This window comes from Anser cygnoides, chromosome 2 (genome assembly GCF_040182565.1).
Source record: "Anser cygnoides isolate HZ-2024a breed goose chromosome 2, Taihu_goose_T2T_genome, whole genome shotgun sequence".
Taxonomy (NCBI): Eukaryota; Metazoa; Chordata; class Aves; order Anseriformes; family Anatidae; genus Anser; species Anser cygnoides.
The window spans coordinates 67,242,505-67,267,688 of NC_089874.1; the positions used below are offsets into that span (position 1 = coordinate 67,242,505).

General features: G+C 39.1%; 1 protein-coding gene across 7 annotated transcripts; it reads left to right on the top strand.

Annotated features, from left to right (window-relative positions):
* Window positions 1-1,987: 1,987 nt before the first annotated feature.
* Window positions 1,988-21,475, top strand: TBC1D7 (TBC1 domain family member 7). 7 transcript variants are annotated; one of them, XR_010829375.1, is made up of 10 exons: window positions 1,988-2,140; window positions 3,035-3,239; window positions 3,682-3,802; window positions 4,511-4,591; window positions 8,286-8,473; window positions 10,874-11,011; window positions 12,684-12,829; window positions 15,858-15,903; window positions 20,250-20,379; window positions 21,195-21,475. XR_010829375.1 is itself a non-coding variant. In XM_066992304.1 (9 exons), exons 3-9 carry the CDS (start codon window positions 3,691-3,693, stop codon window positions 21,279-21,281), a joined length of 882 nt encoding a protein of 293 aa, XP_066848405.1. In that variant the 5' UTR covers window positions 1,988-2,140; window positions 3,035-3,239; window positions 3,659-3,690; the 3' UTR covers window positions 21,282-21,475. The 7 variants fall into 7 exon arrangements, 6 of the variants coding, with proteins under 6 accessions (XP_066848405.1, XP_066848406.1, XP_013049798.1 ...); XM_066992304.1 differs by lacking the exon at window positions 15,858-15,903 and having other exon boundaries at window positions 3,659-3,802; XM_066992305.1 differs by lacking the exon at window positions 15,858-15,903 and having other exon boundaries at window positions 3,682-3,851.
* The last annotated feature ends 3,709 nt before the right edge of the window (window positions 21,476-25,184 follow it).

A 25,184-nucleotide genomic window follows, 5' to 3' on the forward strand; every position in this document is an offset into this window, starting at 1 on the left:
ATTCATGATGAAATTCCACTTTCATTTACAATGGCAACAAATAGATTCCATTGGTAAGAATGAAAACACTTCATCTCCCTAGACAAAGGACAATCAGATCATTATTTGGTTTATGAAAATGTAGGCAGTTTAATATGTTGATTAAAGTAATGCAAACACCTGTGTGCTTTGCAACACTGATTTACAGCACATAGAGTCATTTAGCCATTTTCAGTGCAGGTAGATGTACAAGGGTAGTTATAAAGAAATAAGGCTGTTAAATAAAGATGGATAAATATAAATAAAATGTAGATAAATATAAATAAAATATAGAAAACAGAAATAAAATAAAGAAAATAGTAAGCATGTCCAAATGTTTATAGGGCTGTCTTTCTTAAAAAAAAATAGGTTTGCAGGCTTTTTTTTCACTTTGTATGTCACCAAACAATAGTCTTTGTCATCATTAGCAGTTCATGCTAAGCCTATGCTTTTAATTTTGATTATGTTTTGAAAAGTCTCTAATTAATTTCCTAGTGATCTAAATATAGTGACCAGTAGTCAGATTTACAACTGACTTTGGTTGGGATTCCACTATAAACTATTAAATACATGTTAGAAACTGTTTACAGACACCAGTAAGGAAAATGGTGTATTTCAGAAACATGGCTGAGAAATCTGCAATATGTAGAGTTTAGAAACTTTTCTAGGGGGAGCATATTATTTTTTTTTTGGGGTGGTGGTATTGATTTTATGCTATATTTTTATGCAGCTAAATTTTTCAGACTTATTTTTACTATTTATTTGATTAATCAAAGCCATCATTATTGCATTAACCTAATACAAATCCAGAGCACAGTGCCTGGTAGCTCAGCTGCTTAAAATATTTTTGTATCTGCTGTGCAATGAAACAGTGTTAAGACGAATTGTGCTAGCTTCAGCCCTTTTTAGAGCACCACTAAAGCTATGTGACACATACTGACAAGGCCAAGAATAAGTACTTAAAAATGACAGAGATTTGATTGAACTTCTGTAGCATTTTTCCTGCATCTTGTGATGCTGATTAGCTCCCAGCAGCACCAAGGAGGTCTCACACAGAGGCAACTGCCACCTATCGACAAAAGATGCGTTCGATGCCACTGACCGAAAACTGCAAAAAAAAAATGGCACCAGGCTGCCACCTGCTGCTGTGCAGAATTACTTCAACAAACACGTTTGTGAGGCCACAGCATCAATCCTCGACGGGCTGGCTTCAACAAAAACGTGCCCATTGTGCAGCAGCGTGCTTTTCTCTAGGCATCCAAAAAGCGTTGCTCAGGATTATAGAAAGGGAAGTTCTGTCTGCTTGAAAACAGGCCACTTATAGGAACCTAAAAAGCTATCTGGAGGGGATCTAGCATTTTGAAGTGTTGCTGGCTGTTGTGTTTGTTGCTGGCTGTTGCTGGCTGAAGTGTTTGATGGTTAATGTTCCTGCTTCCAGAAAGGGACCGTGAGCTCAGAACTCTGGCCAGAATGCTGACCAGATCTCAAAACTCTGAACAACGAAAACATGAAGAAATTAAAACACGGTGTCCCATGATTTCGGCAGCACAGGGTGATTTTTGGGTGCTGGCCTTCCCCCAGTGAGTCCCTTCATCTGACATGAGGGGTGGAAGTTTTAGTGTCAGGTACAGAGGAAATCTTGTTGGAAAGCCCAACAGCTTTTTACAGGTTATTTTAAGTAAACTGTCCCTCCCTGTCACAGTAGACGGACCACACTGCTAAGCATAAAACAGTAAATAATACAGCGTGGGCAGTATTAGGCTTGCTATTCTTGGCCTCAGTGTTAGCTCTTTATCAGCAGGCATTACTGATCTGGGGGAGTGCAGTTGGTGGGTCACTTCTCTAAGTATCTCCTAACTGGCCACAGCCGGCTTCTGTCAAACTTGGAGACGTGTATGAGGGATGACGGTTTGCTTTTCTGTTTATTTTGTGTTTCTTTGTTGGATTTAGAGTTTTTAATCCTTCTTTGCCTCTTTGAGCGTTCCCCCCGTCCTCCCCACAACTGGGCAGAGTGCGACCGCCGGTCACGCGCGGCACTGCTCACCGCCGCCGCGTGGGCGGTGCCCGCGCATGCGCCTTTCGCCATCCGGCTGCCGTGTGGGGCCGCGTCCGGATGCTGGAGGTGCGGATCTGGCTCCGGCCCCCGGAGGGGTTTGCTGGTGGGAGGGAAGGAGGGGGGTATTTTTAATTACCATAATTAATGTTGTATCGGTTCTTTCTTATAGATGGTGCTCTTATTCTGTGTGTTGTTCCTGTTTTGTGAGTGTACTGTCAGCTCGCCACAAATCGTAGAGGCTGAATGTTTTCTTAGTAGTGTATATTAAATTCAAACAAATATTTTAAGGGTAATTGAGCGTCTGTACCACCTTAACTCAGCTTTTAGGTGTTGCTGCACTATGAGTAATGACTGCTGGGCCCTTAAATGCACAGTGCATGAATATCACAGTCATTTTCATAGGGACAGTGCCTAACTGGAATGTCTTGCAAGTAATATAAATATTTTTTTCTCTGGCTTGGAGATGGTATTTGTCTGATCTCAGCACTAATTCAGGCCTTTGCTGCTTTATATTTTTCTGGTTGGTCTTGGCTGTGATCCTACAAAGCACTCAAAATGGACTTAGTTTGAAAAACAAATAGGTCTAGTGCATATACAAGTTTAAATACATTTGCTGCTTGAAAAAATGTGACCTTATATCTGCAAATACTGTGCTCCTATTATGTGTGCTTCAGTTTAGCAAGGAAAAGAATAATTTAACTAGGAAAGGTTTTCGGTATGTAATTCACCCATTGCTGTCCCTCAAAACAAATAATTTTTCTCCAAATTTTGCTGTTGTCACTGGGCTTAAAAGTTGAGGTTGGTTGTAACTCTTTGAGTTACAAAGCATAGTTTTATCGTATTTGTAAGCCTGCAAAGGAGAGGAGAGAATCAATATTTAAAGGCTTGAGCTGCATTGAAATATGAATGTTTGTTATGAAACGCATGGTTCTCGCTACAATAATTTACCATTGTTTCCAGTACAAGGATGAGACAGTTATGTCCCTTTAGTACCAGAATGACAAGCTCAAGACTGTGGGTGTTGCGGTGTCTGATAACAACGTGAACATTTAATTCAAGTCTGCAACTTAAGAACAAAACTACAGATCTAGCCTTATCCTTTGCTGTCACTTCTGTGTTACTGAAGCCAACTCTGGCTTGCTCTTGCCTCTGGTTACCTTGTCTGGTGAGTATGAAACCTAATGAATTTTACTTATTTGGATAACGGTTATATGTGGTTAGAATTTCTGTAGCCAAAATTTTGTCAGGCTCTTAACTGTATTTTTATATTGGTTTTGAAATATATGAAATCACCTAAAAAAAAGACTCTCCAGCGTTTTTTGAAACTGTAACGTAATTTACTGCAGGAATAATAGTGTAAAAAATCACTGTCTTTCGTTTCAAAATTGAATGTATTTAGATCTTGTTTAGGTCCAGTTATCTATTTTTATGATCATCAATGTTAGCATATGATGAAGAAAATCTTGGAAGATTTTCATATTCTGTAGAGTTTATTAATACTATAGAGATATAGGCAGTCAATTTTTCAGTGTGCAGCAGTATTTGACTTTAACGTAATAGGAATTTATACTTGTAACTTAAAAGGGGAATTACTGTTTCTCCAAAAGAAATCAATCATGGCTGACGACTCTCAGAGAAACTTTCGCTCAGTGTATTATGAAAAAGTGGGATTTCGTGGAGTTGAAGAGAAGAAGTCACTGGAAATTTTGTTAAAAGATGACCGGTTGGGCAAGTCAATTTCACTCTTTCCTCTATTCGTTTGGTGATTTAGCATCAGGTAGGGGAGGGAATAATAGATGGTTTGTAGCAGCTGCGCTTAATACTCACTAGTTTTTCATCCTTTACCTTTAATCTCTCTGTTTGTACTAGCAGTCCTTTGAGTTTCAAGGAGTTGAGGATATGAATTGTAAAAGCTATTAAGGTTCTGTGCTTGCATGTTTTTTTCTCATTCTCTACGCTTAAGTGAAAACAATTTTATCTGAAAATACATATCATGCTGTATACGTAAATACGTATCATGTTGTTAGTTCCATCTAACCTCAAAATGATGATTTTGTTACTGCTGTTGGTCTTTGAGGAATGCCTATAATGGAATAGAAAGAGAAAAGTTGTCCTTTTAACAGAGTACTTAATTGCTTTGACATAGCAACATCGCAACAAAATGCCTATAAAAATGGTAGTTTCTTCCTAGTGAAAGCTGGGGCAGCTATAGTTTTATTGTGAGTCAAGCCAACGTATGTTATTTTCCAGAATAAATACTGTTACGGTTTATATAGCTTATTCTATTCCCAACTGAGGTGGTGAAAGCGTTTGTTGGTAACAAATCATGAAAGTGGAGATTTCTATCTGCTTGTCATACTTAGGTAATTCATAGACTGGGGACTATTGATATATTAAAATTTAACGTTTTTCTTCAATTTTTTTATTTCTCTACAGATATTGAGAAGCTTTGCACGTTTAGTCAAAGGTTCCCTCTCCCATCCATGTATCGTATACTGGTGTGGAAGGTTCTTTTAGGTATGAAACATAACGTCTGTGACTCTCTGTAGAAATGAGCATGTAGAATGTGCTCTCTTTCTCTCTCAGCAGTAATGACATGGATTATTCTGTACTCTTGTGTACTGACATATTTAGTCTATTTTTACATCTACTGAGGATGCACAATAGCAGTTATAAAGCTTAATATCAGGTGCATACTTCCTGAGAACTTTTGCAGAAGTGTACAGAGAAGAGCGTATTTTAGTCTTAACGTTATCCAAGTAAGTCTATTGGAATGGATTTAAAAGGTGGCTTTTAAGTCACTGATACTTGATAAGGTTTTCAGTTCTGTTCATAAAATAAAACACAACTGAGTTGAAGTAAAGTGGTGATTAAACTTGAAAAGGTAGGCAAGCTATGGAAATGTATGTTTAAGAGAAGCTTTGTGTTCTTGGTTTGAAGATTACTTCTGGTTTTGATTCTGGATTTGAATGGTATTTGCCAGTGAAGAAGTTATGAGGCCAGAGAGAAAGTATGGCATCCCCAGAAACAATAATGAAAAATAAATAATAAAAGAAAAATTCAATTTTCTTTGAAGGGTATTTGTCAGATGACCAATTGAAAAGTATTAATGACTTTGCAGTAGGTGGTCAAGTGTGTCAGATTTATTGGATACGAGGTGATGCTGCTTGGGGACAGGGGGGGTTGTGTAGGGCCTGGGAGTTCTGACCTGTACCAGGTATCTGGAGAGGTTCCCGTAGAGTTACCAAGTGTAAAGAAACACTGCTGGACCAGTTGTGAAGGTAGGTTGTGTGACTGAATCTCTGAAGGAGAAATGTGACCTATTGCACTGTTGGTGGCTGAGCATGCCACTGTTGAAAAGCTTAGGGGGGACTCCCATGCTGAGTGTTGTATTACTACAGCTGTGGTCACACCTGGGATGCTGCTTCATCAGGGAGACACCTGCAGTATTTGTCTGCAGGTTGGCTTGCAAGCTGCTATCTTCTGCCCTCTGCAGCCATCCTGCTTCTCCATTGGCTGTTGGCTCTCTGGAATATGTGTTACGGTTCCCATAAACATCTCCTATCTGAGGATTTTGGCATGTGATTCATAGTCAAAAAGATTGATGACTCTTGCTTCAGATTGAATAGTTGGAAAACAAACAAATAAACAAAAAATGTTTTTTTATCCATTTCAGGATGCTTGTTTATTTTAGCTTCTGCCATAATCTTGAAAGTTCAGATAAATGTATTCTCTTTCTCTTTTTGGTCTCCATGTGCACTACACATGGAGTTTGAAATAATGTGTTAGGAAGTTTTATTTGAATTTTTAACAGTCTTTTAAAATATTTCTTTTTTTTTCTTTTCCCCTTCAATTTTCTACAACTTAAAAATTGTGCCTTCATAATAATGATTATTTGGATTTGTAAGTCTTTTTTTGGGAGAGGTGGTAAATGAGCAGTGTGTGGAAGGTGCAAGATGTAAAGTATAGAAGTTGAAGTTCTTTATATTGATCACAGAACTAGCAGTAGTCCTACCTGATAAAAATCTCCGCAGTTAGAGCACTAAGTTTAGGATGAAAAGAAATCTTGTAACCCTGGGCCTTAGTGAAGTAGTAAGCATCCTTTAAAGAATTTGTAACAGGAAATATAGGTGGTTTGAACAGGTAACTTAGTACAAGATCCTTCAGCCAAAATCATAATAGCAAAATACAGTCTCTTGGCAAATTTGCAACTCACTGCAGAGCCAGTGGTATATCTTTGACTGTTTTAGATAGGATGACTTGTGAATCCATGTGATTATATAAACTGCAATGATTTTTAGGCTAGCTCCATCTGAGTTAATTGTATGGAAAATTACCTCAATATCTGAGTACACAGAAAACAAGAGGAAGGTTTTCAAAGCCTTTTTTATTTTCTTTTTAGGATTCTGTATTTTAAAAGCTTTCAAAATAATTTATTTCAAGTACACAAGCTGTAATTTTGTGTACTCTCTAGGTGACCAGAGTACAAGGAATTTTATTATGCTGCATCACAGTGTTAACACTGATTTGAAGAGCTGGCTTTCTAAATGGCAATACAGAAGCTCTTTCCCTAAATGACTGGAACAACAGCCCAGTCCATTTCTGGTGGGAGGTATTAAATCTCTAAGTAATGTTAATACTTCAGCAGAATGGATTCTGTCCTCTCAGCAGAATCATTTCAGACACCTGCCAAGCCTTGGTGCTGTCCCAGGTTACATGGTATGTCAGAGATGTCTCTTAACTTCCTGTTCAAGTATGACTCGTGATGGTGTTGAGGCTAAAATGGTTTTTAGACATCCCTGTGTTAAGATTCTTTTCTGTCAGCTCAAGGTAGTCTTCTCTATTTAAGCAAAGCAGTTGGCAGTGTGTACATACGTAGTTGTTGACTCTGTTTTTGCGTCACATGAGAAATATCCTGCTCTGTCCCAGCTTCTGTAGTGCAGGTGGATTTGTAGTTGGGAAATAAGTTGTTACTGTCTGTTGTGCTTGATACTAAAACTCAGCCATTTCATGGTTTAACACTTGACAGCAATATTTTTATTTTAAATGAGAGGTGAAAGCAGCAGGTAGCCTGTTTAAGGACTGAGTTTTGAAGAATATTTTGTTCTCGTGGGTTTCTACACCAGAAAGAGTTCTGCTCCACTGGTGGTATGAAAGAGGCATTTTTTTGCTTTGGTGTTTCTAAGATCTTGTTTCTATTGAAGCCAGTGACAGTTTTGTTCTGAACATCAGCGCATAGCAAGGTTGAGCCTTGAGTTAGGGGAATGATAGAGTGAAATGTTGAGCATCTCTTCTGGATATCAAAAACAACTCTTTTTTTTCTGCCTCTCTACTTGGATACGTTTAATTTTTTTCCTCCTAGGGAACTAGAAAAATGTACTGTACTGAGAAAGTTAAACTTGCATTGAAATTTGGGTGTTAACTCTTAATCTTTAATATACAACTGTGGGATTGATTTTGCTTCTGAATGTTCTTTTAGAGAGGATTAATCTCTATGGTACAGTGCACTAAGAAGTTTCCAGCGGAGATCTACCAGTAAACTGAATAATGAGATTGGGATGTACAGTATGTTTGCATTAGTTAATTGCATGTATATATTTTCTGGTCGTCTCAGATGAAGTGTATAATTTCAGAACACAAACAGCTAGCATATATAAAAATCATTCTGTATCCATTTTGTTTTCAAAATAAAATGAAGCTACACACAAATATGCAATTAGTACTGTATTAAAGCTTACAGATAGGTATAAACAACTAACAAGTCAGATATACAATTGAAAAATAAAGCTAGCTTGGTGAAGAGGGAGAGCACACCAATAAAGTTATTTTCCATCTGTCCCAGTATTGACATTTCTTACCAGCACATTAATGTAATATACAAAAGAATTAGCATTCATTTGTTGAAAAATTTGTAGAAGAGCTTTGGAAACAATTCTCAACATTGATGATTGATGAGAGAAACAATAGTACAAGTTTAGATTTTGTCTATGCTTGGTTAAAATATATAGTTTGTTTTTGTAAATCTAATGCTAAAGTGCTCTCTTAGCTTCTCTTCTTAGAGGGTTTTCTCCCTGTATTCTTTGAACAAGTTTATAGAAAAATCGCACTGCCAGGTCCTACGTTTTTGTAGGCAGATATCTTGGAAAGGGAGTTTAGAGTGCTCTGTTTTTTATCTTTACAGTTGCTTTTTTTTTTTTCTTCTGCTTTTTAGGAATTATTCCTCCTCACCATAAATCTCATGCCTCGGTGATGAACTACCGGAAGGAGCAGTACTGGGATGTACACCATGCTCTTCGTGTAATTCGTTTTATCAATGATTCTACCCCACAGGAAGATGTTTTCCTCCGCATACATCAACTGGAATCAGGAAAATTGCCTCGAAACTTGGCATTTCCTTTGGTGAGCTGTCATTTTGATAGTCTTTTAAGCATACTGGCTAACTTTATGCTATATTTTTATACTTTATTCTATATATTTTTTTAAGCATATAGCTAACTTATGATATAAGCCAGTAAGAAACTGAGCTGCATGTAGCAAAAGTACATGTAGATAAATTCATGTAAGGGGAAAGAAAAACAGAGAAGTGCTGTTATAAAATAAGGTATTTTAGTTGAAGTGCTTTTCTTTTTTTGTTCCCCTAAATACTTACATAAAGTTGTATGTCTTAAAAAGTCTTTTATATACTTCCACTGCTAGGCTTTTAGCCTTTTTTATTCTAGTTTTCACTTTCACAGTTTCTTCATAGCAATGAAGTCAAAATGACTTGGTACTGGATCTTGTAGATTGTTCACTTTCCTACAATGAGGATAATTCAGAGCCATTACTAGCAGCAATATGTTGCAAGCTACATCATATTTCTAAATAATTTGTTTTAAGATCTAGATTTTAAAGTACTGTTCTCCTTTTTCGGCTAGTCTGAACTGATCAAGGCTTAGTCAGATAACGTACTCTGTGGTTTACAGTGCACTTATGTGGGTAAAAAAGTATATTTTGATGAGTATATCATATGATGATAAAAACTGTGTGTAGACCTTACGTATAAGCCTCTATAAAAGAGGAGGTGATGAAAGGAGCCATGGGACTTGCTGAGATGGATTTTATCCTATGTCTAATGTTAATTTATCCATGTTCACAGTAGTCCAGCTTACTTTATTTTTCATCTAAACAAACTAAACAAAACTTGACATAGGAGCTTACACGGTATTTTTATTTGACCAGGAATGGAAGATTTACATACTCCTTTGTCCAATTGTGGCTTTATTAGCTCACAGGCTTGCTTTCCTTTCTGATAGGCTATTTTGCTGTTCTGCAGGGTGTATTTTGGGCAGATAGAGTGAACATAGAAAATCCAGCAGTGTTTTGAGTTAGGGGATTGTATGCAGCATCCTCTAGTTGGAGGAGCGAGAGTGTTTTGTGCACTTGCCATTGCCTAGGAATGCAGTCATCCTGCCCTGCAAGTTTCCTGTAGACAAATTTCCTTGACAGAATGTTCTAAAAGTTCATCCTTTCTAGAGCAGTATTGTTTCTGAGCAAGTGTTCTGTCAGTGCGTTCCAGAGTACTAGATAGTTTCAGTACTGTGATGAGATTAATAGAGATGAGGGTTAGCAGAGCCACTGTTATTCGTCCTGAAAGTTATGCTCGTTTTGCTGCAGAAAACATTTGTTCCATTTTATGTCAGCCTCTTTTCAGTGAAGACACTGACCCCTTAAACTTATAAAAGGTTACAGCTTATTACAGCTTGATAGTAATGCAGATGTTTTTCAGTGGAGGCAGAGGGAGTATGAAGGTGGTATTTTGAAGAGATATTTGGATCATTTAGTGGGCTTCCATGATTTGCACATGTTCTGCATCTGAAAGCAGCTTAATTAAGGGGATGTGTGCATTGCAGCCATCTATGTAACAGAAGCATATCCAAGCAGTATTTAGACTATTGATGTCTTTTGCATGAATTCTAATCTGCACCAAAGCTTATGATACTACAGCTTACTGCTGCTGATGGTTACATGAGGACAGACCGTGGATTCGCATCTAACTTGTTACCCCAAGTCCTAATGTAGTCAGTACTGCCTGCTTAAGGAAAACTTTAAGCAACACAGGGCAAATATAGTGCCTCTCCTGATGCATCTTCCCAGTTGAGAGGCTTCCTGAGCTAGTTGTTGACATAAGGCCTGGCTGATTTAGACTTAACTCACCTCTATCCTGTGTGCAGTCATACCAGTAATTGTGTTTTAGGCATGCTGGTACCTTTTGGTAGGAAAGTGTACCCTCTGGAGAAAGGAAGATAGTATGCCCACCACATGCTCTAGTCTTGTATTGTGGGGAATAATCACCTGGAAAAGATATTTCTTTCTAGCTATTGTGTAGCTAACACCCATGGCAAAGGTGTTTGAGGGGCATGTTTGGCAAGGAAAAAGATGAAAATATCTGCTGCTATGTAGTAAAAAAAAATTAATGTGGGGCATAGAAGTAGGTATGTTGCTATGCCATTAGGAGGTAATCTCATTTAAGAATATTTGAGAACTTTGGATCAGATTTTTTCCAAATTCCTGTCGTCTGCTTGGTTTTAAAAGCAAGACAAGTCTTATTTGTTCTGCTTTAATAGGTATCTGGTCACTATAATGCAGCTGTTGCCCAGTGCTTTATTTATGAATGTCAGAACAGGTAGTATCTATCTTTGTATACTTTGGTTCCACTTTGGTTTTGCAAAGAGTAGGGAAAAGGAATGTAAGAATAACTTAAATCAAGCATTCTAATACTTCTTTGTAGTTAATTTTTTTTTTTTTGGCTTTGTTTTCCAGGAGCCGGAAGATGAAGTGTTTCTTGCTATTGCTAAAGCAATGGAGGAAATGGTGGAGGATCCTATAGAATGCTATTGGCTTGTCAGTAGCTTTGTTAATCAGCTGAACAGCAAGCACAAAGATGCATTGCAACAACTGGTAAGGGAATGATTTTTTTTTTGTGTGAGGAGAGCAGTAAGTAAGGGAGAAGGAAGTCATAGAAAGCATGCATGCTGGGCGTTTTGGAAGTTGCAGTGTATGGAGGTAACCACAATGTCAGAGGCTGCATCCATGGATTATGTTCTGGCAGGAGCAGTGCTTTTTGCATTGTGATTGTACTCTGCTGTAGGAAACTTTGTCTAAAATAGCAAACAAAACCAATTTTTTAATGTTGCATTGTAGGTTTTGACTATTTTTTTTTAAGTCAGCTTACATTGTATTTAGGTGAATTATATTTCATTCAGTTAAGAATTTTCTTTGTGTTAAACAATTAAAGATATAACAAACTTCAGGACATCTTGACTTAGGTCTTTTGCTTTTTTGGCTGCATCCCTGGCATTCATATGCTGTTCACTGGATGACAGTGAGGCAATGCACAATTGTTTTGCTTTATAAATGGAGCAGGGTATTTTGTGTCTTCAGAAAGACAGCATGTTACAAATTAAGTTACAATTAAAAGTGTAACAGGACTTTGTCACTGATCATTCAAATGCTCTCAGAGAACATTAATTTTGAATTTCTGTATTACTGCTTTATAAAGTGATTTTAAAGCAAATGCATACTTATAAAAATTCCTTTGTTATATAAAAGTTTTTGTAATTCTTCAAATAGTCGTAAAAGATAAACATTTTAGTTAATACTCATATTTTTATATCAGTGGATATCTGCTCTGGCAATCAATGAAAACCTGTTGCAGAAAATTATGTATGTCCTTTGTTATTCTTGGAACACAAAAATACATTTTAAGTCTTTTCTGCTTCTGCCAGAGGTGATACCAACTATACCAATTTCTGTATTTTCTTTCAAAGGACAGAGGAGTCTTTTTAAAGAAGGTATGTGCCTCAGTTACATAGGGATGTCTCCCTAAATTTTTATTTTAATGTACACATTGCACCAAGACTGTGGATGTTAGAATATGGGCAAAGGAAGTGCTTTTTTTTTTTAATTTGAAAGCTGAAGTTATTAGCAGCTTATCTAATTATGAGAAAAAGTATAAAGACACTGGAATTTATGAAAATTTGTATTGTGTTACATTAGACTTTAAGCAAAATGAACATTATTCACATTTTTAAGCCTATTTGTATGCTCTTCTGTTGCCTTTTCTAAATTGTTTTCTTAAACAGGAAATCAATGTCCAGCTTTTATTATATTGCACAGGGATTTGCTCTGAGAATTGTTTTTCTTGTTTTCACTGCATTGTGTATAGGTTTTTATGATGCGTGCTAAGATTATTACCTTTGAGATGAATAAAACTCAATTTTACTTGTGAAGATAGCAGTAATTATTGCAGGTTTAGTCTCTGCATTGCATTAAGCTCTCAAACAGCTCCTTGCGTTAGTGAGTAGTGCATATTTTGGAAATCTTGCTAGTGGTCAGCAATTTAAGGAACCTGGGGCTATTTATTTACTAAAGTACTAAATTGCAAAAATCGGTGATACTTTTATTTTGGAACACCAGGGTTTAGTTAAAATAATGTAAGTTCATTATTTTAACGTGTGTTTTTATGCTTGCAGGTCTTCAAAGACACATCTTGCTTTACAGTGGGCTGTAATAATGGAGGGGAGGGTACTCTGATTTTACTTATCCTAAAATTTTCCAATTCGTTTTTCAGCCAAAAATTCTGGAGCAGTATTTGAACATTGAAGATAACAGACTCCTGATGCATCTAAAAGCATGTGCTGCAATGAGCAAACTCCCTTATGATCTTTGGTTCAAAAAGTGTTTTGCAGGCTGTTTACCTGAGTCCAGTTTACAGAGGCAAGCTCTTTTTTTTCCCCTTTCTGTTTGTAATTGCATAGTAATTTTAGCTCCTTGTTACCCTAAGCAGGCAATGAGCTTTCCTTATCTTTATCTGTAATGAAGGTATGAAGTTAGCTTTATTGTTGACTTGGAAATGACAAAATTTGATTTGATCCCACTCGTTACTGATGTGAGGTAATCTGAGTGTGATCACTTCTGGTATTGACATGTAAAAAGGATGGAGTTAAATATAGTGGCTTATTCTGTTTCACACTTTTTGCCTCCTAGGATTTAAAACTCCAAATCCACTCTTCGTGATAGGCAGCTGAAAGTAGTTAGTTTTCAGGCTTTTTAACCAAAATCACTCCTTAGGGAGTGATTATAATACTGTATTACCACCAGATGAAAAAGATTTTGGGAGTGTTGGTTTTAATTAAAAAATAAATAAATACTATGGTGGGTTGATCATTACAGAGTTCATGAAATAGTGCATTATATCAGGATTCCATGGGTAGAAATAGGCTGTCCAGCTTTTAAAAGGGGGAAATTCTTGTGCATGGTACTTCTCCTTTGAACTGAAGCTTCTGTGATTTCTCTAATTCTGCCATCTGAAAACTCTTGGAAAAGTGGAAAATTCAAGTTAAATGAAAAGAAGCATAATGTTTCTGCATTAACATAGATGCTGCTAATAGCTGAACAAGAAGTGGTACAGAGAAAACAATGGTCTCATTTTCTGCCACCTTTTAAAACTTTGAGAAGAAACAAGGTTCAGGGGAAATCTTACTCTAGCACCTCCAGGGCTTCAGTGGCTGCTGTAAAAACACTGTCCTGGTTTCAGCTAGGATAGAGTTAATTTTCCTCCTAGTAGCTGGTAGGGTGCTAAGTTTTAGATTTAGGATGAGAAGAATGTTGATAACATGCTGATGTTTTAATTGTTGAAGAGCAGTGATTACACTAAGCCAAGGACTTTTCAGCTTCTCGCTCTGTCCTGCCAGCGGGCAGGCTAGGGGTGCAGCAGGAGCTGGGAGGGGACAGAGCCAGGACAGCTGACCCAAACTGGCCAAAGGGGTATTCCATACCATCTAATGTTATGCTAAACAATATATACGGGTGGCTGGCCGGGGTGGGGGGGCCGGCTGCTTGGGGATAGGCTGGGCATCAGTCAGCAGGTGGTGAGCAATTGCATTGTGCATCACTTGTTTCGTACACAGTAGCAGTAGTAGTAGTACTATTATCTTTATTATTTTTTTCCTGTCTTAATAAACTGTCTCTATCTCAGCCCACAGGCTTCGTTTTCCTGTTTCTCTCCCCCATCCCAGAGATGGAGGGGGGAGGGTGAGTGAATAGCTGTGTGGTGCTTAGCTGCTGGCCGGGTTAAACCACAACAAACACTGAAATTGAGAGTTTTGTTGAATGCTCTGTAGAAAAAATACTTTGCTTTATTGTGGTAGAGTTGTTTGCAATCTGAATAGTGAGTGCAGTCTTCCTTGCTTATCTGGGTTTTTACATTTCATAAAGGCAAGTGCGGAACAGCTGTTCTTTAAAATATTCCCCCCCACACCCATTAAGAAAATATGAGGGTTTTAGGGAACAAGCTATAAGATTAATATTTATGCTTTTCAGTCTTGTGGTGCAATGGTCTTTGAGGTTGTGTATGCTCTACTGTTGGCAAGGAAGGTGTCTGACAGCAGTTTTTGGAACCAGAACTGAAAGAGTTGGTGGCAGACTTTTTGGTGTTACCCTTTGTGCTGCGTGGTCATCGTTACATGTGTAGTTCTTCTTACCAACACCAGTAAGGCTCCAAAGTAGTCTGTGCTGTATAGAGGTTGTGTGTGATGTGAGGGTTAAAAATGTTTACTACTGTTGGGGCCACAGAAATTATGTAAGCATGTATAAATTGTTTGTTACATCTTTAAAGACAATTGAATATGTGTGATTTGTCTGTATCTGTGTTGCACGTTTGTATTTATAGGCTCATTTTAGCAGGTAACAATTGACCTGGTTTCATCCAGTTTTCTCTGTATGAAACTTAATACAGTTTGTCAGTAGATGTGACTGTTTCACCTGGGACTTGCCAGTCGGCTCAGAACTTCATTTCTGTAGGCTGCTGGGGTACAAAATGACCTCCGCAAGCATTAGGAACCTCTTTCCATGTCTTCTAGTAGATGTTTTAATTTACAACTTAAATGATTTAACGTTGAGGCTAGGTGTTCTGGCTAAGAAATTTGCAATAGAGCAGCTTTGCTATTGGAGGATTCCATTGTTTTGACACTTCTGTTGAAAACTGCATGTTTTGTGGAGCTATCTCATCTAGACAGTGTAAAAGAAAAAAATCTAGATGAACTTTGATTTTCCTATTTTATATTGTCAGAATTTTCTGTTTCAGCTTCTGTAATTTTGAATCAGTTCATTTACATAAAATGTTTTATCTAGTTAGTGTACTGGTTAGCATTCTCATATTCTATTTTAATTTAGCAAAGTAAAATAATTTGACCTGAAAATATTTAAATAATTTTTTTTTTTATGGTAAATATCCAGTTACTGTCTTTTTTATATTACTCTGCAGTAAAAAACTTCGGAGGGTTGGAACTTCTGATGGTGCAGCAATTCCATTTACCAACAATTCTTGTGAGAACAAGATGAAAGTGCACTTTTCCTTGGCAGTTCAGGTTTTTGAATTACTCAATTGTAATGAAAATAGCCTCATTTGCTAAGGAAATAAAATACTTTGTGGGCAGCATGTGACAGATGAGCTTAATTAATGCTTGGAGATTCAGTTTGGATTAGAATCTAGAAGCCCGAATGCTTATCTGAAATGTATCTAAATGGCAGCATTGGAACTGCTGAGAACTGAAAACAGGTCTCCAGTTCTCCTGTGAGTTTCACTTACTTTTTCCTCAAGTGAGAGATGACATGAGCTCAGTATTTTATGATTTAATTTAACTTATGATTTAGTACTACATTTCTTAGAGAGGTTGCTTGCTTTGTCTAAATCGTAGCCTTCTCTGCCAGGCAGCTAAATATAAATTTCATCTTTTTTTCAAAGGTGTACAAGATTTGGATGTGCTATGCAGAAATTTTATCCAATAATGGTGAGATGAATTGTACATAATATCAGCTGTATTCCTGACAAGTGTTGCCATTTCAGAATACGTACTGTTTCATAGCACACTTCTCCTACTTTTGTCATAGGTAAAAGTTGTGCATCAATTTCACTTAAGTGGGTTTGGCAAACCAATGTAGAAAGCTTTCATGTAGAAACATTTCTTTCGAGCTTATGCATTGTCTTTGCTCTGCTTGTGCTAAATGCTCTTAAAATGTAATAAGCGTCTTTCCAAATGTCTTTAAGGTGCCACATGGGTAAAAAGTAGAGCAGACTGGGCACTCCGAAGGCTCTGTATCCTCAGGGTTCTGTTATTGCACCTGGAATTATAGACAGGCAGCTTCCTAGAACATGAACCTGCCTGTAGCATGGACTCCAGAGGGACAGAAAGGATTACTTCTCTCTGAAGTGGGGAGAAAACTGAGTTGCACCTTTGTTTATACTCCCCATTGCTCTATTTGCTCGCATCTACATAAGGGTATCTGGTCATCTGTTCAGCAAGCCCCATGTGTGGAGAGTTTTCAAATGGCGCTGTGTGGGGCCTCAGCTGGAGAGCCTTGCTGTTAAAGCAAGGTATCTATTTTGCAGCTTCAGCTCTACAGACCAAATTACACCTCAGCTGCCAGTTTGCTCTGATATAACAGAAATAGTGGAGCTTTGCAGATATGCTTGTGTATAAGCCAGGCATTTTTTATTGCTTAGTGTTGCCAGTCATGTATCATATCCATAGCTGACATTTTCAGTCCTCACTGAAGACTTGGCATGGTAATAGCTGGTGGGTTTGGATGGGCTTAGGTTAGTGGCCTCTGGTAATTTGTTTGTGGCAAAGTATTCTGTAGTTCTCCTGAAATCCTACTGCCTTTCAAACTGGCACTAACGCAGGTATTAATGTACAGCTTATGCAGTTTTACAACTGTGATCTCTGTGTCCTGCTTAAATTACATCAGTTGTAAAAATATGAGTCATTTAGTAGAAACAACAGAAACATGAAAGATACCTTCGATTTACTGTGGAAGGGATGTGGGCTGCTACAGTTTCTCTGCTCTACAGAGAAACTTAAGTCACTTGTTTGCCTGTGTCTAAGTAATTGAGCTGCTTCACAGCTGTCTTCATGGCTGGTGCAAGATCACAATATGATGTCAGGATGAGACTTGTATGTGCCTCATCATGTCCTTCCACATCTGTTCCCATTGGAAGGATACCTAGATGTGCAGAGGAGCGAGTAGTGGTTCTCATTAAACGTCTGTGGACCAGATGACTGGAGGACCAGAACCAGGGAATAAGGTTGAATGAGCTTACCCTGCAGCCTCGGTGTAGCCTTTGGGGGGAGGGGGAAAACTGTGAGGTTCACAATAACTTTCTCAGAAAAAGAGAGCGCAGCAACACTAGGATGCTTTTTGCTCTAGTACCCCACTGTAGTGATTGAGGAACCTGAGAAATGCCCTTGAGAATGTTGTTTTTCCATGCACATACAAATCATGTCCTGGCTACAGGAAAAAAAACTCAGTGAAAATTAAGTGGCTTTGTTTGCGTAGTTCTTGCCATTCTCTTTACTTTCATAGCTTCCAATGTCTTTATATTTTTCCTTGTGGTTTTTACTACTATTTCACTGTTCAAGAAACACCCACAAGAGTGCTCTTGTAGCTAATCGGTTACAATTATGTATCACAGAGGATGGTATCATTACAGTTTTTTATGACTTTAGTGTGCGCTTTCTTTTTCGGTGGTCCTGAGTAGGGCTACAAGCACGGTTGCATGACATACGTTACAGTTTTCCCATCTCTGAGAGAATCAAAAAAACCTGCTGAAAGTTATAATCCCTGACAGTACACTTGATGTTTACATACACAAGTTTTTGCTGTTATTTAAGTAGTGCAAGTAGAGTATAGATGTTACTATCAGTAAAGATACAATGCATAAAGGTTGCTATTTTAGGCTAGAATAATCAAAATAATTGTTTCCTTGAGACTGCCTTGACTTTTTTCTAGTCTAAGTAAACATTTTTCTGACACGGTTTGTTGCAGTTTCTGGTTCTATGGTATAGACAAGGTACTGATTGCTGGTCTGTTTATCAGTGTCACAGTCATTTCATTATTGCTGTTACTGGTGGAATTACGCTGACAGTACCAATAGCTGGAAATGTTAAGGGGGAAAAATCAGCAGACACAGCTAGTTAGTGCTAATATCTCATCCACTTAGCAATGTACCCTCTTCCCAAATTTGTTAGAAGCTGGTGATTTAGATAGTGCATCTGGTTTGCCAGTGTTAAAATACTTGTTCTGGAATCAGACTAAATAATAGGAAAACTTTTGAGTTTTTGAGCATGAAATGTAACCTACTGTAATGTAATTATGGGGACTAGAGTCGGGGACTTGGAAGCAAAATATGGAAGAAGGTTTAGTAGTGTATGTTAGAATTAGTAGGTTTATACTGAAACTAACATGGGGTTTAATAGAAACTTGAAAAATTCTTTCCTGTCTTTGAGTCTGTATTGCCATTTGTAGTTACAGTTCTGATGCCCATGAAGCACCTGGGGAGCTATGCTTGGGTTCTGAACAGAAAGGTTTGAGAAAGAAAATGTATTAGAAGTAAATGGGAATCACTTGTACAGTGTGGAAGAGGAATGAGTTCTCAGTTTTCTCATAGCCTTGCTTAAAGCTTCTAGACTTGACATCAACATCAGTGTAATATCTACAGTGACCACTTGTCCTGAGATTCTTGAACCACAAAGGAAGCAAAATTTTAATAGTTCCTGTCTTTGTGGGTTTTGTAGTCATTTTTAATCCTATGAAGACAGGGAAATAAAAGTAAATTGCAAAGGGGAGAGAAATTAGCTATGCCTTTTTTCCCCTATTTATCCATGTGGGCTTTTTGTTTGTTTCCTTAATTTTAAAGAATAGTCATGGGGATTTTATGTATTCTTTTCCAAGCTTCTTTATTATAAATTAAATTCTGGTCTTTTTTTTTTTTTTGAGGAATGGAGAGGTAAAAGCAGTGTCAAACCAGCTGTGTGGTTGGAAGGTTATCAAGCTGACAAAGATTTGACTTGAGTCACAGTTTAAAAGATGAATGCTGTGTAACAGCAGCAGTCATTCCACTTTAGGAGTTAAAAAAAAGCCTTTGCTTAAAGGTGTGATACCAACTCTTTAACACAGCTGTCAATGTTTATGCCTTCATTGTGTTCTCTTGGCACTCCAGGCTGAAGTGCAAGCTCTTCTGAGACAAAAGGTGATGTAAAAATGTTTGTCTTCTGAAGAAACACACCTGTAGATCCAAGTTTGTAGGTGGGCTGCAGAAGATGCTAACCAATTATAGTTACTGGATTCAGAGATTATGGAGGATAGTATATGATCATGTCCCTCATGTCAAAGGAGAAACATCTATTGGAAAGGAGAAACTCTTTTAACAAGTGTCTGGATGGAGTAAGCACAGTAATCCTCAGACTTTCTGACATAGCTCTTAAAAGTCAAGAACTAAAAATAATGCAAAACCATAGAAGCTGCCATCTGACAGATGGTTTCACACTGGTTTTGGATAATCTTTCATCCCGTGTCTGTTGAGTTGCGCCAGAGATAGAGCTGCTGGTTGAAGGATGGGTTCAAATTGTTACAAGCTGTTCTAGTAATGTGGATCTCTTTTAATATTCACAGTTCTGTTGCTAAAGAACTTGCAGCCTTTGGAGGCCTGTTCTTCAGGTTTCTTTAAAACTGTGAGGTCTGGGCACAGCTTCAAAGAAGTGGTAGGAGTGCTTTGTTAATTCTGAGAGAATCTGTGCACAGTGGAATGGATTGAAACACTTCATAGTTGTTCTTTGTGTCTAATTTGAGCGTTATGGATGTATCTTGCTGATGTATAATATTTATATCTCCTACAGGAAGGACCTGGAATATTTAGCTGCTTGAGATGTAGTAGTTCAGTATTTCATCCTTTTGAATTTTCATCTACTTAACTATTTGAAGAGCGCATTTATTAAGTGTGCTAGTAAACTGTGTTTCTTTTTATTCACTAGGAAAAATTCTCACCCTTACTATGCTATGTAGAATAATTGTCACAGTTAAGGCTATTAAAACAAGATTTACTTGAGCCTTGCAAACAGTTGCATTTCTAACCAAGAACACACCCTATCAATACATTTGTTTGCCATCACCCTACTCTGTACAGATTGAGGAATTGATAAAATGTCTTGTATTTACCCTGATGTGAATAATTAATGCATTTGTTCTTATTCAGAAAAATTATCTAGAAAAAGGTGATTGTAAAAAAATCTGTTCTAGCAGATAAATAGGTAAGGACTACAGTAATGTGTGGTGATTGCTTTTTCATCTCTTTTTCTAGAGTTTGGGACAAAATTATTAGTGGGTCCTGCAAAATTCTTGTTTTTGTTGCTTTGGAGATATTATTAACCTTTAAAATGAAAATAATAGCACTGACTACAGCAGAAAAGATCACCCAGTTTTTGGAAAATGTAAGTACTCTTCTGTGCTTCACAATTACCATCTATGGCTTATAGAAGTGTTTTGACCTTTCGGCCTCAGAGTGTTTTGTATATCATAAACATACTATAAGGAGCTATTACATTATTCCCTGAGAGTAGTGTTGTAGTACCAAGGTGCAGGGAGGAATGAGAGGAGTAGTTGTTTCTATCAGAAGGTAAAGCTTTCATAGAATGAAATGATGTTTGGCTTTGCGTAATATATTATCTATGTTTGTGCAGAGTTGACAATATTCTTATACTGAAGAGTTTTTCTGTGGAAGTAAGTGCAGGTGAAGTTAGATTCATTTTTCCAGATCCTCCTTCTAGGGCTGGAGTCTGGCACCCTTTTTATTCCTTTACTGAGTGTCAGCCTGTAGACTCAACACACATTCTTTGTTGATGTATAAGGATAGGATCTTGAACCTGACCCTGAACTTTCCTTCTGTGGATGGTAGTGAGCATGACAGCAGGGTTATAGGATCCTAATGTAACCTGGGTTAGATGGATTAGATATGTTTGTGGTCATGGATGGCCAGTATGAGTAATGCCTGATGTCACATGAGAGGTGTAAAGTGAGGGATGCCTGAGTGGACACCTTCTCTTGTTTTGTAAATAAAAGTTTTATGTTTAAAATGTGGGAGTAACATGGTGCATGTAGGGCTGAGGGATGGTAGGATGGGGAGATGAGATTATAGTTTAGCTTTGTGTAAAGAGATAAAACTTGAACTTGAGGTTTAAAATCTTTATTTGAAACAACAGTCCTAATAAAGTACACTGACAAGGCATCTTAACCCAATCTTTTGCAGATTCCTCAAGACAACACTGACGCTATTGTCAGCAAAGCAGTGGATCTGTGGCGCACACACTGTGGGACTCCAGCACACTCAGTCTGAGAACTTTCTTTGTTTATAGAAGTTTGGGGAAGAAGAAAAGACACTTGAAAAGTTTCCTTTTACTGTGATTCCCCTGTCATGGTGTAATGCTCTTAATTTCTTCTTCTGTGTAAAGATGCTATTAAAGCAGTTTATGGCATAATGATCAATGTGTAAATATTTTTCAATAAATTTAGATGGAGTGAGGATACCTAGTGGTGATGTGATCATGTCCAGAGTGTTTCTTGGCCAGCCAGCTACAGTATTCCGATTGCACAGTGTGTTCCAAGGCTTTTGGGAATGTAAATCTAACTCCTGAAACAAGGCAAATAAACTGGCTTGTAAAAAAAAAAAAAAGTATGCCAGCTTATACTTGATATAGCTAGTTACTACTCGGAGGTGCTTTTAATGTGAATATACTGAGTGTCTGCTAGTTTGCTGAAACTTCTTGATGAAGAAAAATCATTCCTTTGCTGGAAATGTGCGTGTACTCTGTGAATACTCTAAATGTGCAGGTAAATGTTCTGGAAGAGGCATCACAAGTTTGAAGCAGACATCACAACAACCAGGTGAGACATGCTGTTCTGAAGTATCTCAAAGTACTTCCTTTCTGTCAGCCAACTCTGTGTGGCTTATGGCTATACCTTGTTTTTTGTCTTTTTTTCTTTAAGTAAGATGCTCTAGAAAGGTGTATAAATTCTGCTATGGTTTGGAAAAATTAAATGCAAACAATATTCTGAGAAGAGTGATGTCCTGAATCAAGATTAGAAGCGCCAGTTAGCGTTACTGCTTTCAGACTTGTCAGCGAGTGTTCTACCAATCACTATCTGAAGGCTCCAAACTTTCTTTTGATTCATTTTTAATTTATAAAAGCTTTCTCTATCAATAGGTAGACCATGGAGCTGCTCTGGCAGGAGAGACAAAGATCGTGGCTGAAGTTGGAAGGGACCGCTGGAGGTAATCTAGACCTGCTCAAGCAGGGCCACCTAGAACCAGTTGCTGAGGACCCACATCCAGGCAGCTTTTGAGTATTGCCATCCGGACCCAACCCACAGGGAAGTCTGTTGCCTCCCTGGGGCTCAGGTGAGAGACATTGCTAGGGAAGTCACTCACCTTGTATGGCCCACCGACTACTACCTGCTACTGGTTTTTCAGGCTGGTAATGATGAAGTAGCAAGGAGAAGTCCGAGAGTGATCAAAAGGAACTTAAGGGCTTTGGGGCAACTAGTTAAAGGTTCAGGGGCACAGGTTGTGTTTGCCTCTGTCCTTCCGATAGGGGGGATCAACGTTGATAAGCAGACTCGTCATAATACGTGGCTTTGGGACTGGTGCAACTGGCAGAACTTTGGGTTTGTTGATTATGGGAAGGTGTATGCGACACTGGGCCTGCTGGCACCAGGTGGGATGCGCTTCTCAGAGGGGGAAAAGGATTTCTGCTCAGGAGTTAGCAGGGCTGATAGATAGGGCTTTAAACTAGAATTGAAGTGGGAAAGGGATAAAACCAGGCCCGCTGGTGATAAGCTAAGGAATGGTGTGCTAGAATCAGAGGGACTGTGTGCTAGTGAGGTCCTTCGCTCTGCTCCACAAGGTGCTGTGGTGCAGGGAGGCGCATTTGAAGTGCTTCTACACAAACGCACTCAGTATGAGTAATAAAATGGATGAGCTAGAGGTCATGGCCCAGTCCCACAGCTACGACATCATTGGCATAAGCGAAACCTGGTGGGATGAGTCCTGTGGCTGGTGTGTTGCAACAGATGCTTACAGGCTTTTCCGGAGGGACAGGCAGGGTAGGTGAGGTGGGGGCGTGGTAGTGTATGTGAAACGGGCTGGACTGTGTGGAACTTCAAGTTGGTGATGGCAAAGATGAGAGCCTCTGGGTAAGGATTAAGGGAAGAACAAATAAGGGGGATGTTGTGGGAGTCTATTACAGACCACCTGGCCAGGATGACAATGCCGATGAATTATTCTTTGTGGAACTAAGAGGTGCCTCGAGATCAACTCCCCTTGTCCTTATGGGGGACTTGTCAGACATCAACTGGGATTACCATGTGGCCGACATGAGCAAGTCCAGGAGGTTCCTAAAGCACCTAGATGATAACTTCTTGGTGCAGGTGCTAAGGGAGCCAACTAGGAAAGGTGCCCTCCTAGATCTGTTGCTAGAGAACAGAGAGGGTCTTGTGGGGGATGTGGCAATTGGCGGCCGTATCGGTCATAGTGACCATGAAGTGGTTGAGTTTAAAATTTTTGGTGACAGAAGGAAAACTGCCACCAAAACTTCAGCCCTGGATGTGGGGAAAGCAGACTTCAGGCTGCTCAGGGAACTAGTCAGCAAGGTCCCCTGGGAAACTGCTTCTGAAGGCATTGGTGTCCATCAATGGTCCGTCTTTAAGCACTGCCTTCTAAAAGCACAAGATCAGGCAATTCCAAAATATCTGAAGTCAAGCAGGTGAGACAGAAGGCTGGCCAGGCTGACCAGGGATCTTCCGGAGCTTAGGCAGAAAAAGAAAATGTATGGCTGCTGGAAGCAGGGTCAGGCAACGTGGAAGGAGTACAGGGGCACTGTTCACGTTTGTAGGGAAAAAATTCATGTGGCCAAAGCCCAATTAGAGTTGAAGCTGGCCAGGTCTGTGGGAGACAATAAAAAGGGTTTTTTTAGATATGTGAACAGAAAAAGGAGGACCAAAGAAAACATAGGTCCACTACCCAATGGGGAAGGTCACCTCACAGATAAGGACATAGGCAAAGCAGAGACGTTTAATGCCTTCTTCGCCTCTGTCTTCAATGCTGATGATGGGCTTCGGGACGCAGGGTGCCCTGAGCTGGAGGACTATGACGGTGGGAATGACAAACTCCCAACCGACCCTGAACATGTGCGGGATTTGCTGCTCCACGTGGATCCATACAAGTTCATGGGTCTGGATGGGATTCATCCCATGGTGCTTAGAGAGCTGGCAGATGTCATCGCGGGACCTCTCTCAATTATTTTTCAACTGTCTTGGGAATTTGGAGAGGTCCCAGTAGACTGGAAGCTGGCAAATGTTGTGCCAGTTTTCAAGAAGGGCAAGAAAGAAGACCATGGCAATTACAGGCCTGTCAGTCTCACATCAGTGCCTGGTAAAATTATGGAGAAGATAATCCTTGAAGTTATTGAAGCACACCTGGAGGACAATGCAGTCATTGGTCCCAGCCAACATGGGTTCACAAGGGGTAGGTCCTGTTTAACAAATTTGATTTCCTTTTATGATAAGATCACCCATCTAGTTGATCAGAGGAAACCAGCTGATGTGATCTTTTTGGATTTTAGTAAAGCTTTTGACACAGTTTCCCATAAGATCCTGCTGGACAAAATGTCCAGCATACAGCTAGACAAAAACATCAAATGATGGGTGAGCAATTGGCTGACGGGCAGGGCTCAAAGGGATGTGGTAAATGGGGCCACATCAGGCTGGCAAATGGTCACCAGTGGGGTCCCCCAAGGCTCCATTTTAGGGCCAGTTCTCTTCAGTGTTTTTATAAACAATTTGGATGTAGGACTAGAAGGTGTTTTGAGCAAATCTGCCGACGACACCAAACTTGGAGGAGTTGTGGACTCGGATGAGGGTGGAAAGGCCTTGCAGAGAGACCTGGACAGATTGGAGAGTAGGGCGATCACCAACCACATGAAGTTTAACAAAAGCAAGTGCCGGGTCCTGCACCTGGGACGGGGCAACCCTGGGCGACATACAGACTTGGTGACGAGGCGCTGGAGAGCAGCCCCACAGAGAGGGATCTGGGGGTTGTGGTTGACAGCAAGGTGAATATGAGCCAGCAGTGTGCCCTTGCAGCCAGGAGGGCCAACCATATCCTGGGGTGCATCAAGTACAGCATCACTAGTCGGTCGAGGGAAGTGATTTGTCCTGCTCTACGCTGTGCTAGTGCAGCCTC